This window comes from Castor canadensis, chromosome 3 (assembly GCF_047511655.1).
Source record: "Castor canadensis chromosome 3, mCasCan1.hap1v2, whole genome shotgun sequence".
NCBI lineage: Eukaryota > Metazoa > Chordata > Mammalia > Rodentia > Castoridae > Castor > Castor canadensis.
The window spans coordinates 47,572,003-47,592,295 of NC_133388.1; the positions used below are offsets into that span (position 1 = coordinate 47,572,003).

At 36.2% G+C, this 20,293-nt stretch overlaps 1 protein-coding gene, 1 non-coding gene and 1 pseudogene across 3 annotated transcripts in view; 2 read left to right on the forward strand and 1 right to left on the reverse strand.

The window, feature by feature from the left end:
• LOC109700123 (zinc finger protein 736-like) overlaps positions 1 to 20,293 on the forward strand; it is a 72,585-nt pseudogene that overhangs the window by 37,739 nt on the left and 14,553 nt on the right.
• On the forward strand, positions 2,890 to 2,962 carry Trnak-cuu (transfer RNA lysine (anticodon CUU)). Its single transcript has one exon. It is a non-coding gene; the product is annotated as a tRNA-Lys (tRNA).
• Actr10 (actin related protein 10) overlaps positions 8,190 to 20,293 on the reverse strand; it is a 29,732-nt gene continuing 17,628 nt past the window's right edge. For both annotated transcript variants that reach the window (XM_074067906.1, XM_020185188.2), the window contains 6 exons: positions 19,578 to 19,613; positions 17,729 to 17,808; positions 17,555 to 17,628; positions 12,113 to 12,194; positions 10,260 to 10,461; positions 8,190 to 9,154 (listed from right to left, as the gene is read on the reverse strand). In XM_074067906.1, coding sequence (XP_073924007.1) covers positions 8,973 to 9,154; positions 10,260 to 10,461; positions 12,113 to 12,194; positions 17,555 to 17,628; positions 17,729 to 17,808; positions 19,578 to 19,613 — 656 coding nt within the window. In that variant the 3' untranslated portion in view covers positions 8,190 to 8,972. The remainder of the gene's footprint in view (positions 9,155 to 10,259; positions 10,462 to 12,112; positions 12,195 to 17,554; positions 17,629 to 17,728; positions 17,809 to 19,577; positions 19,614 to 20,293) is intronic.

Sequence of the window (20,293 nt, forward strand, 5' to 3'; positions counted from 1 at the left end):
CCTTGGCTTGTTAGAGAACTGTTAGGTCAGTGGAGCCTATCAGAGATTTAATTTAGTGGAGGAAAGTGATAAGAGAAATCAGAAAAGTGGCAGGGGACCGGTTTTTGTAAAGGTTGGATTATAATCCTACTTGGAAGTAAAAGGTTAGCAGCATTTTTTAATCCTAAATACTTAAGTGTGTGTGTGTGTGTGTGTGTGTTTTTAGATAACCACAGTACTGTTAGAAAAATCAGAAAATTAAATGTATCGTGGCCCACACCTGTAATCCCAACACTGGGAACCTGAGGCAGAAGGATCATGAGTTCGCAGGCCAGCCTGTGCTACTAGTGAGACACTGCCTCAAACAAAGGAAAACATTGATTATTGGTTTTCTAATGTGAGATCATCGGAGGTTTTTCATTGTTGTTTAATAATCTTTTTTTTTTTTTTTCAGTACTGGGATTTGACCTCAGGACCCCACCCTTGCTAGGCAAGAACTCTACCACTTGAGCCATTCTGCCAGCCCTCATCAGAAATTTTTTAAGAAGAAAAATGAGATTTGATTTAAATTATTAAATGACCTCTCTTTAGTTATCTGTACTAAAGAGAAGATAGAAGCAAGGATACTAGTTGGAACGCTAACAGTTTTGTAGAAATCAGTACTGGAGAATGGTCTGGGCTAGAGTAGCAGTGGAGATTAAAATGTGTGGATGCATGCACATAATGTCAGGCTTGCTGAAGAATTGGATGTAGAAAGTAAGGAAAAAAGAGGAATTTCAATTGCTTCTTCCTCCTAATGAAACGTTATAACTAATGGTTAGGTTTTAATCTTGAACAAGTGTGTAAGTAAAGGATTTTAATTCTTTAGGTAAGACTAGCCACTTACCTAACTCATTAGAACATTCAAGATGGACTGGCAGAGTGTGGCTCAAGCGGTAGAGTGCCTTCCTAACAAGCATGAGGTCCTGAATTCAAAGGCTAAATTCAAATTATGTCCTCCCCCCCCCACCAGAGAAAAAGAAAAAGAAAATTCTAGTTGCAATTCTCTCATGAGGTTTCCTGAGCAAGATAGGCCAAAAAAGTGTTTAAAAATGCTAAAGGATATAAGGGTTCCTCTTGGAGGTAAACTACAAGTACCCAAACTTGTTTAGGTTTCTAGTTAAACTTAAATAACTTTACTACTTGTGCATGGTAAACAGTGTTTGAGTGCCTAGCACACTTTGTTCATTAAGAAAGGAATTTCGGGGCTCTTTCTGAATGAACTGTCAGATGAATGATCTTTGAAGCTAGATTGTTGATTTATCTTGTGCCTTGGGTTCTTGATGATTTGCAACTTTGATTTCAAGACTTAAATAGGTAAGGATTTGTTTGTTTTAACCTTGTTACTCCAAATTACTTCTTAAAGTAGCATATACAAAATTGATATGGAATTCACACATCTGTCTTACAGGGTAATAAGAATATCAGAGTCTGTTTTAAGTCTGAGTAAGTAAAGTCAAGAGGATTCTGATTCATATAACAAAGAGACCTTATTTTATGTTAACTGTCTTAACAACTGAAAAAGGATGTTCAAGGTGTTTATCATCTTGCTCAAACCACAGAAGCTGTGAAGAAAGGATTAATCCCTTTCAATCTAAAGGTAAAGAATGTTAATTCTAAGCAGAAAAGAGGGACCTGATTTTGATCAAATTATGACAAGCTGAGATAATGGAATAATCTCCTACAGAAATTATGTATATATATACACCTGTACACATAAAATTCTTCTATTAGAATATCTAACAGTGTTTTGCTTAATCAATATAATTTTAGTAAGTCATAATGGCTTTAATAATTATGGCTAAATAACATTAAATAATTATTAATTACCATTAAATAATTATGTAGTGATATTGTATTTAATATCATTGTTTTATAATCATTGTTATAAATTTTTTAAATGTAAAAAAATCAAATTTACTTCCCTGTTCGATTCTGCAGTTATGAAATACTCATAATTTGCAACTAAAAGAAAGCAAATTATCAGTAATCATAATATTCTAGAATTTTAAATACTCCAAATCCTGTGTTTACTTTGATTAATCTAGATTTTATATGACATGTGATTATTTTTTAATTGAATGCCTCAAGAAAATTGGTGACCAGTGGGTTTAGCTTCTAAATACTGAGTTTTAGAGATAATATTCTCAAGAATTCTTTGTTATTCCCAGGCTTACAATTCAGACTTTAATCTGCAATTCTGAGCAGTAGGGTAACAACCCCCTCCCCCCCAGGCGCTCACACTCCCCATCACAGAAATGCGGGCAATTCCTTGTCTAGAAAAGGTTCGCTAATATCTCATTTGTTAGACAGTTACCCGAAAGGGACTTTATTTTAACTGAATCAGAATCTTCCTCGATTAACTTTACTTGCTCAGGCCATGAGGAAAATAGTCAAACTCCACTGTTCGTCAATGAAAATAATGTTCCTTCATGCGGATCCCAAATGTGTAGGAACTCAATATCCCATTTGATAGAAGGTGGATACATTTTGATACGTGTTTGTGTAAAGGAGGTAGACTATCGGACAGTAAATATTTTTAAACATTTCAGAAACAGAATTCAATGATTATAATGACACTTTTTTTCCAGTGGTCTTCGGATACCCACTAAGTAACAATTCCTTTCTTTTTTTTTTTTTTTTTGCGTCATTGAGGGGTTGAACTCGCCCTCGCGCTCAAAATAACAATTCTTAATTCTTAAATTTATGGACAATTAAATGTTTTAGAACGTCCTTAGAAATAATTCTGAACGAGCAATTTAATGGTTATATTATATAGACAGTTCTTTAGAAAAAAGGAATATAGTCGAAGAGAAACCAAATGTAGCGCGCACTTCTCAAAGGACAGAAAAGGAGAAGTATATTTCAGCTGCCCGGCTAGCTCAGTCGGTAGAGCATGGGACTCTTAATCCCAGGGTCGTGGGTTCGAGCCCCACGTTGGGCGGGGTTTTCTTTTGATACAAAGAACTCAATGTTCTTCAACTATTTTACTGTTTCTGCGAAATATTTTAATTAAGGCGAATTCTCCGACCGAGCTAACTTAAATAGTTTCAATATTAAACAGCTCTCTGAAACAAGTTCATTTTGCAAACGAAATGGCTCGAAAACTGCGCTTGCGCACTTCTAAGAGCCGGTGCCGTGCCCAACTTCCGCTTTAAAGCAAGAGAAAAGTTAAAGGCAAAGCTTTTAAGACTGCTTTTCTTGTTACTCTGCATATTTGCCTCCTTGTTGGTAACGAACAATTTTTTTTTATCTTGACAAAATTAGGGGCCCCGATATTGGTTGCTTTTCTAAAATTTAAGAGCTCTGACGTTAAAGCACTTGGAGGCGCCAGAGGATACCGACCCTCCCCCACTCTCTTTTCTTCCTCAATATAGGGCTTATCCTGGGGGAGCGGAGGGGGAGGTGTTTCCCGGAGAGATAGACAGTAAGAAATATTTTTCCTGTGGTCAGATTTACGCAACTAGTGCATGCATTGAGTTTTCTTACCTTGTTCTTGGGATCATACTTGGATATGATCCCAATTAGGTGATAGGTATTAGTAATTTTATATGGTAGTAAAGGCTTTCTGACCCACGCACCAAAGAACAGAGAAGTGAAGATTTAGGATGGGCAATTAGATCTTTGAGGGGCGCAGGATTTCCACCTTCTTCCTTCCTCACTGAGAACTTTGATGTAATCAGAAAGCACAGCTAGGCACGCTCCAGGATCCAACCGACTCAATGCAGGGCAGCCTACCCTCTGTGTGCCATCCCTCGGCTCTATTAAACGAATCCATATTTCTCTTTTTGACTGTTCCCTTCAACTATAAAGATGCTGTTATTTATTTAAGACAGAAACCCTGGCCCAGTTTTCCTACAGGCTACCCTTCTATCCTCTGTTTTCTTTGGAGCAAAAGTCAGCCCCAGTTGTCTGCACACTAGTCCTCTCCTCCCATCTTCTAATCCTGACAATGCCCGATCCAAGACTAAACAACACACCTGTAGTAAAACAAGTTTGGTGCATTACTCATTAGAAGAAGGGAGAACCATGGGGTGTCTGGAATAAAATGGCGGATATTTGAAAAGAACCTAAGACAGGATTCGGGTTTTGGTTGGGTCATTTGGGGAGGGTCTAAGGAAGCGGGGGCTTGTTCTGGATTGGATACTTAGCCAAGGCAATTCTGTGACTTCATCCATATGGAGGGCAGCCTAAAGGAGGGATAAAGCTGCGAATGACACTCATTTAGCAAGAGAGAAGGATGTTTGGTGTTTTGAGCTGCACGGGGACCAGCTTGCCTGAAGTGGATGTTTTGTGAGAAAGAGGGAAAACCATAAACAAGCTGAAAGCATCCTATCAGTCTATAATAGCACTGAGGCATAGCTATCAGATGATTCCAGTGTCGGGTCTACTTCTTGCCTTTCTCACCCCACTGCAGTCAGACTTGTGCCCTTCCTCCACCCCTATAACTAGTCAGCTAAACTGCTCATGAAAAGGTCACCAGTCATCTCCACATTACTAAATCATTAATTGCCACACCCTATCTATTGGCCTATCAGAAATGCATTACAAATTTGATCACTCCGTGCTAGATACACTCCTCCCCTTGGCTTCTGTGTTAATGCTCTCCTGAGTTTTTCCTCTACTTCCTTTTTGTCCCTCCTACATCTTCACTTGGTAGTGCTCCAGGGATGAGTTCTTCGTTGTTTTCTCTTCCCTATCCACACTTACTTTGTGCGCTCAAGCTTGTCTGAATTTCTAACGCAAGCAAAAACATTCTTAGTTTTCTAAGCCACTAGGTTTTGGAAGAGTTTAAGTAGCAATAGATAACTGAAGCATCCTAATTAAATCTCTCAGGAAATGTTTGGTTTTCTTTCCAGATGTATCCAGAATCAGACTTACTTTTCCTGCTCACACTTGGTTTAAACCATCACCTCATTGGATTATTGCAGGGTTTTTTTTTTTTTTTATCTTCTTGCCTCTTTGTTTCCCTAAACAATCCAGTTAAAACAAGTCAGGTCGTTTTATGATTTCACTCAAACTCTCCAAAGGCATTGCTGAGTCAGTAAGATTTGGCCTTGTTGGAGGTGCCCACCTCTCCCCATTTTTCTGACCTGATCTCGTAACTTTATTTTCCTTGCTCCTTCTACACTGTAAATGGGGCAGTGTCTCCTTGCTGATCCTGGGACATGTTAGGCATGTCCTTTCTTAGGGCTCTTGCCCCTGCTGTTTCTTTTTCCTGCATCACTGTTCCTCCCAAATAGCCACATAGTTAATTAAACTCATTTGCCTAATTTGCCTTTGTCAAGTTACTGGGACCACCCTAACCACCCTCTTCTAATTAGCAACTACCCTGCCATCCACTTTACCCTGCCTAGTTTTTCCATAGAATGCACCAGTTTATTATCTATTCCCCACACACCTCTCCCACTCCCTTGGAATGCAGGTTTCAGAAAGGCAGGACTGTTTTCTTTTGTTCATTTAATTATTTCTGCTCAGTATCTGGCAGATGTGCTGAGCTAGTGAAGTAGGGAGGCTGTTAGTTTAGCAGGGCTGCCATAATGAAATACCATAAACTGGTGGCATAAAACCATTTATTGTGTCAGTTCTAGAGATTAGCTCAAGCTATACACCAAGACATAGTCTCATAAACTCCCTATTTAGAATTTGTTCTGTTTTTCTCCTAGCTTCTGGTGTCACCAGCAATTCTTGGCATTCCTTGGTTTGTAGATACATAACTCCAATCTCTGCCTTGGTCATCACATGCTGTTCTCCTCTTCTTATAAGGACACCAGTCACACTGGATTAGGGCCCATCCTAATGACCTCATCTTAATTTGACTACATCTACAACTATTCCCAAATAGGGTCACATTCACAGGTAATGGATGTCAGGACTTCAACATATCTTTTTGTGAGCTGTAATTCAACCCATAGCACAGACTTACCTACATTCCTTAACCTTTGTCACTGGGTATCTGCCACTTTATATCGTAATGCTCTATTTCCAGCACAGATCATCTTTTTCATATTATTCAATGATAAAAATTTCTCATTAATAATCCAAATTCAACAAACTGATATGAATGCAGAGAATTAAAAAAATATTTTATCACATTACACAGCCAACTATGCAAACCTTATAGTTCAGTAATTTTTTTCGGCAGTACTGGGGTTTGAACTCATGGCCCTGCACTTGCTAGCAAGCACTTTACCACTATTTGCTTTAGTTATTTTTCTGATAGGGTTCTCCTATTTTAACCTGGGCCAGCCTCAGGACTATAATCCACCTATCTGGAAGGTGGGATCACAGATGAGCACCACCATGCCCAGATTACTGGTTGAGATGGGATTCTTTTATCCCTGGGCTGGCCTCAAACCATGATCCTGCCAATTTCCACATCCCCAATAGCTGGGATTAGAGGCATGAACCATTGCGTGGGACTTTTTTTTTTTTTCTCTGAGACAGGGCCTTACTATGTTGCCTAGGTTGGCCCCAAACTCCTGGACTCAAGTGATTGTCCTGCCTTAGCCTCCCAAGTAGCTGGTACTACAGGGAATACTTCACTGAACATGACTGAGAATTTCTAAAATTATTTGCTGCAAAAAGAGATGTTAGTAAAATATCTATTGGTTTATTCAGAGAAAATGTTAGTGAATCAATAGAATTGACCAGAGGACAGAGGAGTATTGCCTTTAGGAAAAATCAGATTAGAAATCTGTATGGCCAAAATGAACTTTCAGTTTTTGTTTTGTTTTTTTCTTTCTTAAAGCCTTTGAGACATGATGGAAAAAGAATCTTACAGGTACACATGGAAAAAGACAGACATGACCACAGTTGAGCAAAAACCATCAGAAAATCTTAACACCTGACAGTTAATGTTGAAGCTGAAGTTCTGGGAGTATGACATGCTGCAGGTACAAAAAGAAATGGATAATTAGCATTCCTCTCCTTCTTCCTCACCCTCACCTTCAACAGAATCCACACCAACCTCCTCATAATCCCTCTCTAGGGCAGCAGTGTCCTTACAGGCCTCAGAAAACTTTCCTTCCTCTAACCCTTCCCCCATGTACCAGTGAACAAAGGCAGGCTTGGCATATAGCAGGTCAAACTTGTGGTCTGGGTGAGGCTCAGGCCTCAGCAATGGCAGTTTGTTTTGTTTTCAATAGGACTGGGGTTTGAACTCAGGGTTTCACATGTGCAAAGCAAAAGTACTCGCAAAGCAGGCATTCTACTGCTTGAGCACACCTCCGGTAACAAACTTTCAGTTTTATCTACTGGTTTAATGTGATTTTCAAATTCTTTACAATCTACTCCTTAAATTATAATTAGCAATGTCTCATTTCATTGTCACCCTTGGCATCCGCACCATCAGATCACCTGCTCTAAGATGCTGTGTAGTGGACTGGGGGTGGGCTCAAATGGTAGAGTGCTTTCCTAGCAAGCTCAAGGCCCTAAATTCAATCCCCAGCAAAAGATGTTATGTAGAGAATTCAGTAGAATAACTCTGAACAACTGAAATCCTACTAATCCTTTAGTAACTAGTTCAAAAGCCTGAAGTTGTCCTCAACTCCATGTCAGAATTAACTACATTGGTAACAAGCAATTGATACATTTTATGGTACCCACCACACTGTTTTGTACAACCATTTGTGTACACATCTATTTCTACTAGCCAGAAAGCTTTGTAAGGGCAAAGCTCCATGTCTTACTGTTGTAGCACTTACAGTATTTAGGTACACAGCAGACATTTAGTAGATGTGGAATGAATCTTAGTCTTTGGTTAGTAAAGTGGCAAAGTAATATAATGACAAAGTAGAGCTAGAAGTAGAGCTAGACAAAGTAGAGCTAGAAGTATTTTAAAAAGCAAAACACACACAAATCTAAAAAGGAAACCTTTCCTATTTTTTGGTAGTACTGGGACTTGACTCTTTCCATTTTTAATGCCAGGAAACCAGTTTTTCCCAGTGTCATCTGGTATTGGTATCTTTCACACATAAAGGTATGACAAAACCTGGAAAGATCCAGAAAAGCAAAATCAAACTGATTAAACTATTAGTAAGAATGGAGTTAGGGATATATAGACTAGAAAATGTATCAGTTCTTACTCTGTCTTTAGGCATATTCACGCACACATACACACACACATTTCTGATCCTCAGAGGTCCCCAGAAAGAATAACACCAACAAAATTTCAACAAGAGGTAGTTCATTAAAAACAAATGAAGAAAAAACCCCCAAAATTAGAGTTAAACAACAGATGAGTGCATATTTCAAAAAACTCCTGCCCTGAGAAGATACAAAGCACGAAAGAATAATGCCAGTATGAATATGTTTATAAAGCAGTTATAACTTTGCAGAAACATGAAGACCTTTCCTAGAAATGTAGTGATGTTCATAAAAGAAACTGGAAAGTAAAAAAGGGAACATTTCCATACTTTGCTTAATAAATGCTTGACACTATTAAAGGTAGCAGTCCAAAGGATCAAATTGTATTTCTGCAAAAGCAGCACTACTTACCATGGACAACATAAGTACTAAAACAAAAGGATTTTAAAAAACAGATCCTTATTTATATTTGAAATAACCAACAATGGTTAACAATATTCATTTGTTAAATGAAATAACTGCTGAAAATAATAAAATTAATGGAGTATCCAATACTCAGGACAGATAACGTGGAATTGTGGAGGGACACTGTTATTATTCTTTTTAAAAATTGGGTATGTTATAAACTGCCAAAATTAAACTAATTGTATTTTACTAATATAAATAAAACCAATCTCATGAGCATCAGCAACCATTTTACCACACTACACAAGGAAACAAAATCAAATTAAATATTAATGCAAAGAGTAAATACAGAAATGCTTTCACTTACACTAATGTCATCTATAAGTATCCTACATATTTTGTACAATTGCTTATAACATTAAATATTTGAAATGAAGCTAAAGTGAATTATAATCAAACTTTTATTTCTCAGTGGAAAATGCTCTCTTCATCAGAGGTGGTTGAGTTTTCCCAACATCAAACATCATTTCCAAAGGCGGATTGTTGAGAGAACACCAATCAGGTATACGGCCCGTCTGATTATAATATTCCTTTGAAATAGAACGGCTCCCAAGTATATCTTGCAATGCTCCAAAAATAGCTCCTGTTTAGTAAAAATATTTTTGTAAGTAAACTTCTAACCAGAAAACTTTAAATACAGACATATCCATTATATGAAAAGAGTGAACTGGTAAATTCAGCAATGCATATTACAGAAAATTTTCAAATTAACTCCATTTAAACTAGAATTTTGAGTAGGGAAACCATATTCCTGTGTTGAAAGTCACTTGAATGGCTTGTAGCGGACTATACTGAATATGATAATAGAATTACTGTGTCTGAAAGAATGAGGTAAAGTGTAGTGGGAGTATTTTCAACTTCATGAAAGACAGTTTTCACTGCCACAAATATTGAGGTTGCATATTGATAAACAAAGTCAATGTAAAACCCAATAAATATCATTTTAAAGTCCTAGAATTTTATACTGAAGACCCAATAAAAGATGTAGAAGGTAGTCTTTGCTAGATCAAAGTTACATATTGACCAAATTCTACTTTGTAAGAAATACTACATTCATTTAAAAATACATGTTTTTCTTTCTGTATATATGATCCTAGCTCTAATTGCATCATAAAGTACAGAATGTATGCAAATGTACACATTCATGACTTTTTCTCTTCAAAGTAGTTAATTACAAGGCTATTTGTTTATTTTTTTTAAACAATCATTACTTAGAACATTCAATGACCTCAGTCATAAAGAAAGTGACTAATATTTTTGGTGTACTAGGGTTTGAACTCAGGGTTTCATGCTTGCTAGGTAGGCACTCTACCACTTGAGCCACACTTCCAACTCTGAAACAAATGCCTTTAGCAGTGGTAGCATCACTAGAACAAAGTCATCACTTTTACTATTCTGAGGATGACTTTACTTAAAATCTATTTCACTATTCTGAGGATGAGTTTACTTAAAGTCAAAGTATGAATACTGAAAAAAATAGGCATAGAATTGTGAAAATTAGTATAATTTAAAGAAAAGTCAATGTTCAGTCAAAATTATTTAGTAGTTCTATTTTTTATTTTTTGAGTTCCATTTTTTAAGTGGACAACTTTAAACTGTAAATCATCTATTTTAATACAACTCTTAACAATGCCACCCAGGAACCAGTTACTATATAGTTATAATAATTTAAAAAACTACATTCTTACCTCCCAACCAGGCCACACAATTAGCCTTTGCAGGTGGAGTATGAATTCGGAATGTCTTGGTGCCAAGTGTTTTTTTATATTTTGGTTTTTCTACCAAATACCTTATTTCTGCAAGCAATCTATGGAGAAATCCTGGCAACATAGATGTGCCACCGATAACTACCAAATTCTCTGCTAGTTGCTTCCTGGTATCTATTGGGCACTGTTATTTAAAAAGAAAGCAAAAGAAAAAAAGTATCTTTAATTGGCTAAATATTATTTGACTGAACTTAAGAAAATATACAGAAGCATGCACTACAAATTGTCGGTCATCATTTATACTACAAAAAGGGCCTTGGTAAGGTTCTTTCATACAGCAGGTATAACCACCATGGTAATATTGCTATACATGTAAATATACACAAAACTTGAAAGTTTTAAAAGTATTTTTAGATTCTAAATTACATTAAAATCTAATAGTGTAGAATTTAAAATTCCACAGTAGTATGTGACTGTTCTCATATTTAAGGCAGAATGACTGAGTGTAGTAAAGAGTGTGAGAAGAATTTCTTTTTTAGTAAGGAAAGTATGTAAAACTAAATTTTTCTGAGGTGTAACCTTCACAGTATTATATCCAGACTCAATTTCTCAGAGGAAAATAATGCTCTAAAGCTTGTTTGGGTTCCAGCAGGGACGCATAGTTATTCATATGCCCTTGAACAGTCCTCTATCTGGGAAGGTAGTTTTTATCCACCACGTGTGCAGCCTGAGGAGGGACACACGTGGGGCAGTGAGGGAGGAGGGGACATACATCTAGCCAGCAAGGTCAGCTGAATCAACCCTGGTGATAAATACAGTGACAGATGTCTCTGCCAGATCATCCTTACATCTGGTAATACTCTTAGAAAAAGTATGTTTCCCAATCAGTTTTCTTTAAGAATTAGAAACCATAAGGTCCTTCACTGAGTGGTGGCCTTAGAGGCAGACTGTACTTTTTTTGGCAATGGTATTTCAGATTGAATTCTATGATGAGGTAATCATTAAACAAAGAGACACCTTATCATATCCCCTGTGGAATTATTTAAAAACCTATACAAAGATGAATTTGAAGGAACCACAAGTCACACTAGGTACAAAAATAAAATCTGGGATCTCTACTCTGAAAAACTGCATTTGTCCATGGCATTCATTATCCTAGGGATTGAAATACGGTAGGCAAATACCTTAGTGCCAAAGTAAAGCTCATTAACTATATTTTTTTCTTTTCTTTCTATTATTATTTATTATTATTTTTTAAGACAAGGTGTTGCTATGAAGCCCAGGCTGATCTGGGAACTCACAATCCTCTTGCCTCAGCCTCCCAAATATTAGGATTATAGGTATGTGACACCACGTGTGACAGCATTAACTATAAAATTTAACAGATCTGGGCACTGGTAGCTCACGCCTGTAATCCTAACTACTCAGGAGGTAGACAGCAGGAGGACTGTGGTTCATAGCCAGCCAGGGCAAATAGTTCACAAGGCCCTATCTTGAAAAACCCTTCACAAAAATAGAGCTGGAGGAGTGACTCAAGGTGAAGGCCCTGAGATGAAGCCCCAGTACTGCAAAAAAAAAAAAAAAAAACAAACAAGGAAAAAGACCACAGAAAAGTGAAAGTTAAAAAAATATAAAACTGTCCAAAAAAGGGAACAGTATACTATAAAAGTAATATTACAAGCAGATTAGTGATATAAGAGATTTAAAAATCAAGAAAAAACTACCCACACTTCTTTGTTCATACACATAATACCGGAGAAGGAAAATATAGGCAATGACATTTAAATTTTTTCTTTAAAGGGCTATTCGAGCAAGGGGAAACTTTTTATAAATACCTGAAGAAGGGAATCCAGTATTAAAGTGGCAACTGATTTCTCTTCATTATCTTGTTCAAAAAGAACTTCTACAACTGAATCTCTGGAGATTAAAGAGAAAACACTTTATTGGCATTAAATGAAACAGAATAAACCATTAAGTTATATTGGCACAATATTTTTAAGTTTCAGTACTATGTTAATACCAGAATACTTATTAAAACATAAGCTGTTCTCATTTGTAAACAGGGGAAATAGCAGTACCAGCCTCCTGGAAACTGAGGTGAGGATTAAATGAGTTAGTAGAACAAGGTTTGACACATAGGAGGCATTCCTTGAGTAGTAGTTACTATTATTATTATGTATAGTTACACTGATTGTGTGTCCAGTTACATCTCCTCAGACCTTGTAACAGAACAGAAGTATTCTGTAAAAGTCAGTAAGATTCAACAGCATACAAATCAGTGATGTAAGATTTTTAAAAACAAACAACAAAAAACCCTTTACATTTCTTTGTTTTTAAAAAGATAAGATTGCTAGCTGTCTAATAAAATAGCCATTTTCCTATTCTCAAATTAAGAGAAGTCCACATGTTGAGGTAGCATGAAAAATTTTGGGGTGATGGTATATTCTTTTTTTAATTATATATATTTAAGGTGTACAAGATGTTTTGTCATATATATATATAGTCAAGGAAATTAATCTATCATCTTCCATAGTTACCTTTCTATTTGTGATAAGAGCAGCTAAAATTTATTCTCTTAGCTACAGTGTATAATTTTGTATTATCTTCATGTTATGCATCAGATCTTTAAATGTACTCATCCCTTCTAATTGTAAGTGTATATCCTCTGACCTACTTCTCTCCCATTTCCTTTCCCTTTTTACCCCTGGTAGCCATCTGTTTCTAGGTATTTGGGGGGGCTTTAGATTCCACATATAGGTGAGTTGTTTTTTTGTTTTGTTTTGTTTTGTTTTGTGTGTGTGTGAGTGTGTGTGTGTTACTGGGTTTGAACTCAGGGCCTACACCGTGATGGGTTTCTTCAAGGTAAGAGTCTCGTGAATATTTGCCCGGAATCCTCCTGATCTCTGCCACCAGAGTAGCTAGGATTACAGGTGTGAGCCACCAGCACTTAACTATTATTGTTTTTTTTTTTGAGACAGTCTCACTATGTGGCCCAAACTGATCTTAAACTCTTGATCAATCTCCTGCCTTAGCCTACCCGGTGTTGGGATTTCAGGCATGTGCCAACACACCAGCTTTGTGAGATTAAGCAGTGTTTTTCTTCCTCTGTTTGGCAACACTTCTATATTTTGGTTGTTATAGTTTACAGAAATCTTGTATAGATTATAGAAATCTATGCAAGATAAAATTACATAGCTGGGTGCTGGTGGCTCATGCCTATAATCCTACCTAGCTACTTAGGAGGCAGAGATCAGGAGAATCACAGTTCGAAGACAGCCCAGGCAAAGAGCTGGTGAGACACTATTTCAAAAAAAAAAAGCTGGTGGAGTGGCTCAAAGTGTAGGTAATGAATTCAAAAAAAAATTACATAAAGAAGTATATATTTTGCACCACTTTTTTAACTGTTAATCTTTTGTAACTGTCTGTTAATCTATAATTATATGAAAATATAAAATGCAAGAACCTAATTTTTAACTTGTATAAATTGTACCTCCTACTCCCAGTCTATCAATTAAAATACTTTACCAGACTCCTATATAGCTAGATGTACCAGACAATGTGTACCAGACAGAGACAGAAGTGATAAGTGAAACTTGTAAATTCTCCTTAAAAAGGAAGAGGATGCATTTTTTTCTCTCTTATTTAGTACCACTTGCTTGCAATATAGACGTGATAGCTGCAATACCAGCAGCCATTCGGGATCCCCACTAGAAGTGATAGAAAGATGTCTGGATCTCTGATTAGAGTTGCCATTTGTTATCCCTGAATTACTTTTCCTTAAGATGCAACTTCACAACTTCTATCTTGTTGAAGCACTACCTTCAGTTTTGTTTAACCTGTGAGGCTAAACCAAATCCCAACCAGTACAATATAAAACTAACTATAAAAAGTGAATTACTAATGGATTTTAAAGTGAGAACATATGAAATAATGTATTCTTTCTAACAAAACAAAAATTTAAAGCACAGCCAGCTAACTATACCTGTTTATGCAAATAAAGCTTTATTGGATCCATGGCCATGTTCATTCATTTAGATACAGTATACAGCTGATTTTGTGTTCCAGCTCTGGGGTTAAGACTATACGGACCACAAAACCTAAGAACTGGGGTTTGAGCTCATGGTTTGGTGCTTGCAAAGCAGGTGCTCTATCACTTGAGCCACACCTCCAATCCAAAACCTAAGATATTTACTACCTGGACTTTTGAAGAACAAGTTTACTCCATTTTAAAGTATACTTCCTGCTCCACTTCAAAAAAATTATTACCTTCATTAAATACCGAATTACTCTAAAGAAGAGGAAAGAATATTTTTTGACATTTCAAAGACTTTAAACAACTGAATAAAATTACTGATGAATGATGACACTTAATGAAAAGCATTATATTATTAAGGTGGCCAATACTGAAGTAAAGGCTTATACAGATATTTTAAAGCTAAGAAGTAATTTTAGTTCACTATTTTTTTCATAAAAAATAAGGTCTTACCTCCAAAAAGGAGAACTATAGGTCAATCTCCTTAATGAACACTGATGCAAAAATACTCAATAAAATAATGGCAGACCGAATTCAATAACACATCAAAAAGATCATTTACCATGACAAGTAGGCTTCAACCCAGGAATGCAGGGGTGGTTCAACATATGAAAATCAATAAATGTAATAAACCACATTAACAGAAGCAAAGACAAAAACCACTTGATCATCTCAATAGATGCAAAAAAAGCCTTTGAAAAGATCCAACACCATTTCATGATAAAAGCTCTAAGAAAACTAGGAATAGAAGGAAAGTACCTCAACATTATAAAAGCTACATATGACAAACCTACAGCCAGCATTATACTTAATGGAGAAAAACTGAAACCATTCCCTCTAAAATCAGGAACCAGACAAGGATGCCCACTATCTCCACTCCTATTCAACATAGTACTGGAATTCCTAGCCAGAGCAATTAGGCTAGAAGAAGGAATAAAAGGAATACAAATAGGTAAAGAAACTGTCAAAATATCCCTATTTGCAGATGATATGATCCTATACCTTAAAGACCCAAAAACCTCTACTGAGAAGCTCCTAGACACCATCAATAGTTATAGCAAGGTAGCAGGATATAAAATCAACATAGAAAAATCATTAGCATTTCTATACACTAATAATGAACAAACTGAAAAAGAATATATGAAAACAATTCCATTTACAATAGCCTCAAAAAAAAACCAAACACCTAGGTGTAAACCTAACAAAAGATGTGAGCGACCTCTACAAGAAAACTATAAACTTCTGAAGAAAGAGATTGAGGAAGACTATAGAAAGTGGAGAGATCTCCCATGCTCATGGATTGGTAGAATCAACATAGTAAAAATGTCGATACTCCCAAAAGTAATCTACATATTTAATGCAATTCCCATCAAAATTCCAATGACATTCCTTAAAGAGATTGAAAAATCTACTATGAAATTTATATGGAAACACAAAAGGACACGAATAGCCAAGGCAATACTCAGTCAAAAGAACAATGCTGGAGGTATCACGATACCTGACTTCAAACTATATTACAAAGTAGTAACAATAAAAACAGCATGGTACTGGCACAAAAACAGACATGAAGACCAGTGGAACAGAATAGAGGACCTAGATATGAAGCCACACAACTATAACCAACTTGTCTTTGACAAAGGAGCTAAAAATATATGATGGAGAAAAAGCAGCCTCTTCAACAAAAACTGCTGGGAAAACTGGTTAGCAGTCTGCAAAAAACAGAAAGTAGATCCATGTATATCACCCTATACCAGTATTAACTCAAAATGGATCAAGGATCTTAATATCAGACCCCAAACTCTAAAGTTGATACAGGAAAGAGTACGAAATACTCTGGAGTTAGTAGGTATAGGTAAGAACTTTCTCAGTGGAACCCCAGCAGCACAGCAACTAAGAAATAGCATAGATAAATGGGACTTCATAAAATTAAAAAGCTTCTGCTCATCAAAAGAAATGGTCTCTAAACTGAAGAGAACACCCACAGAGTTGGAGAAAATATTTGCCAGCTGTACATCAGACAAAGGACTGATAACCAGAATATATAGGGAACTTAAAAAACTAAACTCTCCCAAAACTAATGAACCAATAAAGAAATGGGCAAGTGAACTAAACAGAACTTTCTCAAAAGAAGAAATTCAAATGGCCAAAAAACACATGAAAAAATGCTCACCATCTCTAGCAATAAAGGAAATGCAAATTAAAACCACACTATGATTCCACCTCACCCCTGTTAGAATAGCCATCATCAGCAACACCACCAACAGGTGTTGGCGAGGATGCGGGGAAAAAGGAACCCTCTTACACTGTTGGTGGGAATGTAAACTAGTACAACCACTCTGGAAAAAAATTTGGAGGCTACTTAAAAAGCTAGACATTGATCTACCATTTGATCCAGCAATACCACTCTTGGGGATATACCCAAAAGACTGTGACACAGGTTACTCCAGAGGCACCTGCACACCCATGTTTATTGCGGCACTATTCACAATAGCCAAATTATGGAAACAGCCAAGATGCCCCACCACTGACGAATGGACCAAGAAAATGTGGTATCTATACACAATGGAATTTTATGCAGCCATGAAGAAGAACGAAATGTTATCATTCGCTGGTAAATGGATGGAATTGGAGAACATCATTCTGAGTGAGGTTAGCCTGGCCCAAAAGACCAGAAATCATTAGTTCTCCCTGATATGCGGACATTAGATCACAGGCAAACACAACAATGGGATTGGACTTTGAGCACATGATAAAAGTGAGAGCACACAAGGGAGGGGTGAGGATAGGTAAGACACCTAAAAAATTAGCTAACATTTGTTGCCCTCAACGTAGAGAAACTAAAGCCGATACTTTAAAGCAACTGAGGCCAACAGGAGAAGGGGACCAGGAACTAGAGAAAAGGTTAGATCAAAAAGAATTAACCTAGACAGTAACACACATGCACAGGAAATTAATGTGAGTCAACTCCCTGTATAGCTATCCTTATCTCAACCAGCAAAAACCCTTGTTCCTTCCTATTATGGCTTATACTCTCTCTTCAACAAAATTAGAGATAAGGGCAAAATAATTTCTGCCGGCTATGGAGGGGGTGGGGAGGAGAGGGAGGAGGTAGAGTGGGTGGTAAGGGAGGGGGTGGGGGCAGGGGGGAGAAATGACCCAAGCATTGTATGCACATATGAATAATAAAAAAAATAAAATAAAATAAATAAATTTAAAAAAAAAAAAAAAAAAAAAAAGGTCTTACCTGATGGATCCAAGGACATGTAAAATCTTCTCTCCATCTAATGGATAGTCAACACTTGGGGGTGGTAAGGGACGCTGAAATAAAAATATCATTAAGTTTAAGTCTAATAAACATTGCAACTCACAAAAAAGGTACTTTTTTTTTAAATTTACTTCATTATTCCCAAAAACTTACTTCATTATTCCCATCAATATTAAATTTTGCCGCTTGGATTTTTAGTCCACGTTTCAGATCACTTACAAAGCAAGTGCGCACTTAAAAGAGAGGAAGAAAAAGAGACCTTGTTATGGCTTGTGGTTAATAATTCCATTCAAATAGACATGCAATTTAAGTGTTCATCTTCTGTAAAACCAAGTTTGTTTGTTTGTTTAAACCCCTTCTGAGGAAATTGTTCTGCTGTTTGATAGCCTTTGTATAAGAAACACAAGAACAAAAATAAATTTTATCATCATGAAACGTCATTCTTCTAAATGCTTTTTGAACGAGATTAATTATATCTCTCTTCCTCCCCATACACACACACACACCCCCCAAAAAACTAAATTTTGCTTAGCTAGAGTGTAATATTCCTTACTTTAGGTTTTAGAATATAATTACTTTCTCCTTAGCACACTCTAAAGGTATCACTTTACCTTTTGCATTTTGAATACTCAAGTCTTCTAAAGATTCTTTCTGTTTCAAGTATCATTAATAAACTGCTTCAAATTATTTTCAGAAATAAGACGTAAAATTTTAAAAGTAGAGAGAAAATTGATGTTACATGCAAGATATCTGATGACCTTGTCTGAATTACATGAATAAAAACAGGTTTCTTCAGCAACATGGCTTTTTCCTTAACATATTGACACCTTTCCAATAAATGACAAGTTAGTCTGTAATCATTTCTAATAGTATTATACATTCATTTTCCCACAATCTTATCAATACTGAATGTCTATCTTTGAAAGTTCTGGAAATCTATTTCCCTAACAGGAAACTTAAACATCTTTTTTTCCAAGTACAGGTCATATGAAAAGAAACCCTGCACATAGTCAACAACCAGTATGTCACTGGAGGGTAAGATTGGAAAAGAGGAAGAAAAACTATTCATCTTGGGAAATTTCTCTGGTTTTTGAGCTTGGCAATAAGCAGTACAAATGACTAAAATTTTATAATAATTGAAACATTTTAGGTGATTATACCACATATGTAAGTAATATAATAAAGAGCAAGATCCTTACTGCAGCCCTAGCTCTGACCCCACCTATATGACACTGAACAAATCATTTCATATTTTAGGGTCCTCACTGCATTATGTTCAAGTCCCTTTTAACTCTAAAATCCATTATTATCTAATTTTCTTAAGTATTCTGAAATATTAATTTTACACACTCCAAGTACTGAAGAACATTAAATTATATTTTAAATACTTTTCCTCATAGTGAATAAAAATACCAGGAAAGCCGATTTGAACATTATCACAAGAATTCACTGTAGCAAAGCAGAAGCAATATATCTTAAAAAAATTTTTTAACATTTTTATTAGTATGTAATAGTTGTACAGGGGTTTCTTCGTGACATTTCCATATGTGTATACTATGAACCCCAGTGGAAACAATACATCTTATTAGAGTCAATCCAATGCACTTTGGTTCCAACTCTAGAATTCCTGAACAGTCAGTAAAATGACAAGCCTTATAAAGATGTATAAAGAAAAACTAGAGTAAAAAAACAATCATACAACAGTAAACCAGTAGCTTTCTTTAACAATTCAACTGTTTTTTCATGCTGTGCAAACTACTACTTCTCTAGTAACCCTATACACTTTCTATGTAATTGAGAAACTGCTTCAAAACGTATCATGAACAATGCCAGAGCTTCTAATGTCTGAAAAAAAAATCAGAATTTTTATTTATAGTATCCTATAGCCTATGTATTAAGCATTACATTATGAATATATTTTCTTTCTGCATGAACATTCAGAAAATATGTCCTTCACACTAGCACTGAAAAATGAAAGGGATGAAAATGAGAACTTAGTTACCTTTAATATCCTCTAAGATACCTTCTGGAACTGAACCTAAAAGAGAAATTTTATTGAGAATTAAAGAATTTAATAATACTTTAAACACTATTAAATTGTATTCAAGTTTCAATTTTTCATGTCAGCAAAATTTTTAAAAATACTATAATTTTATAAAGCCTCACAGAAAAATCAACTTTGCTTCCAGAGAAGAAAGGTCATCATTCAAAGCCAAGACAAATCACAAAAGTTGATCCCACAATCTGTAGCAAAAAGTAGAGGGCTGGGGGTGTGGCTCAGTAGTAGACTACATGCCTAGCATGCATGAAGTCTGATTCCCATCAAAGCAAAAAAAATAAAAATAATTGCTTAAAACACAGAATTTGGCAGTGGTTTGCTGACTATTTTCTATAAATATACTCAGAAGAGGGCTGAGCATGGTGGCTCACTTCTGTAATCCCAGCTATTTGGGAGGTGGAGGTTACAGTTTGAGGCTAGCCTGGTGAAAGAAGTTAGTGAGACCTATCTCAACAAATAAGCTGAAAGTAGTGGCAACCACATGTAATCCAAGCTTTATGGGAGGCATAGGTAAAAGGATCTCAGCCCAAGGACTGCCCAGGAAAAACACACAAGACCCTATCTAAAAAATAACTAAAGCAAAAAGGGTTGGGGCATGGCCCAAGTGGTAAAGTGGGAGCCTAGCAAGTGTAAGGCCCTGAGTTCAAAACCCAGCACTA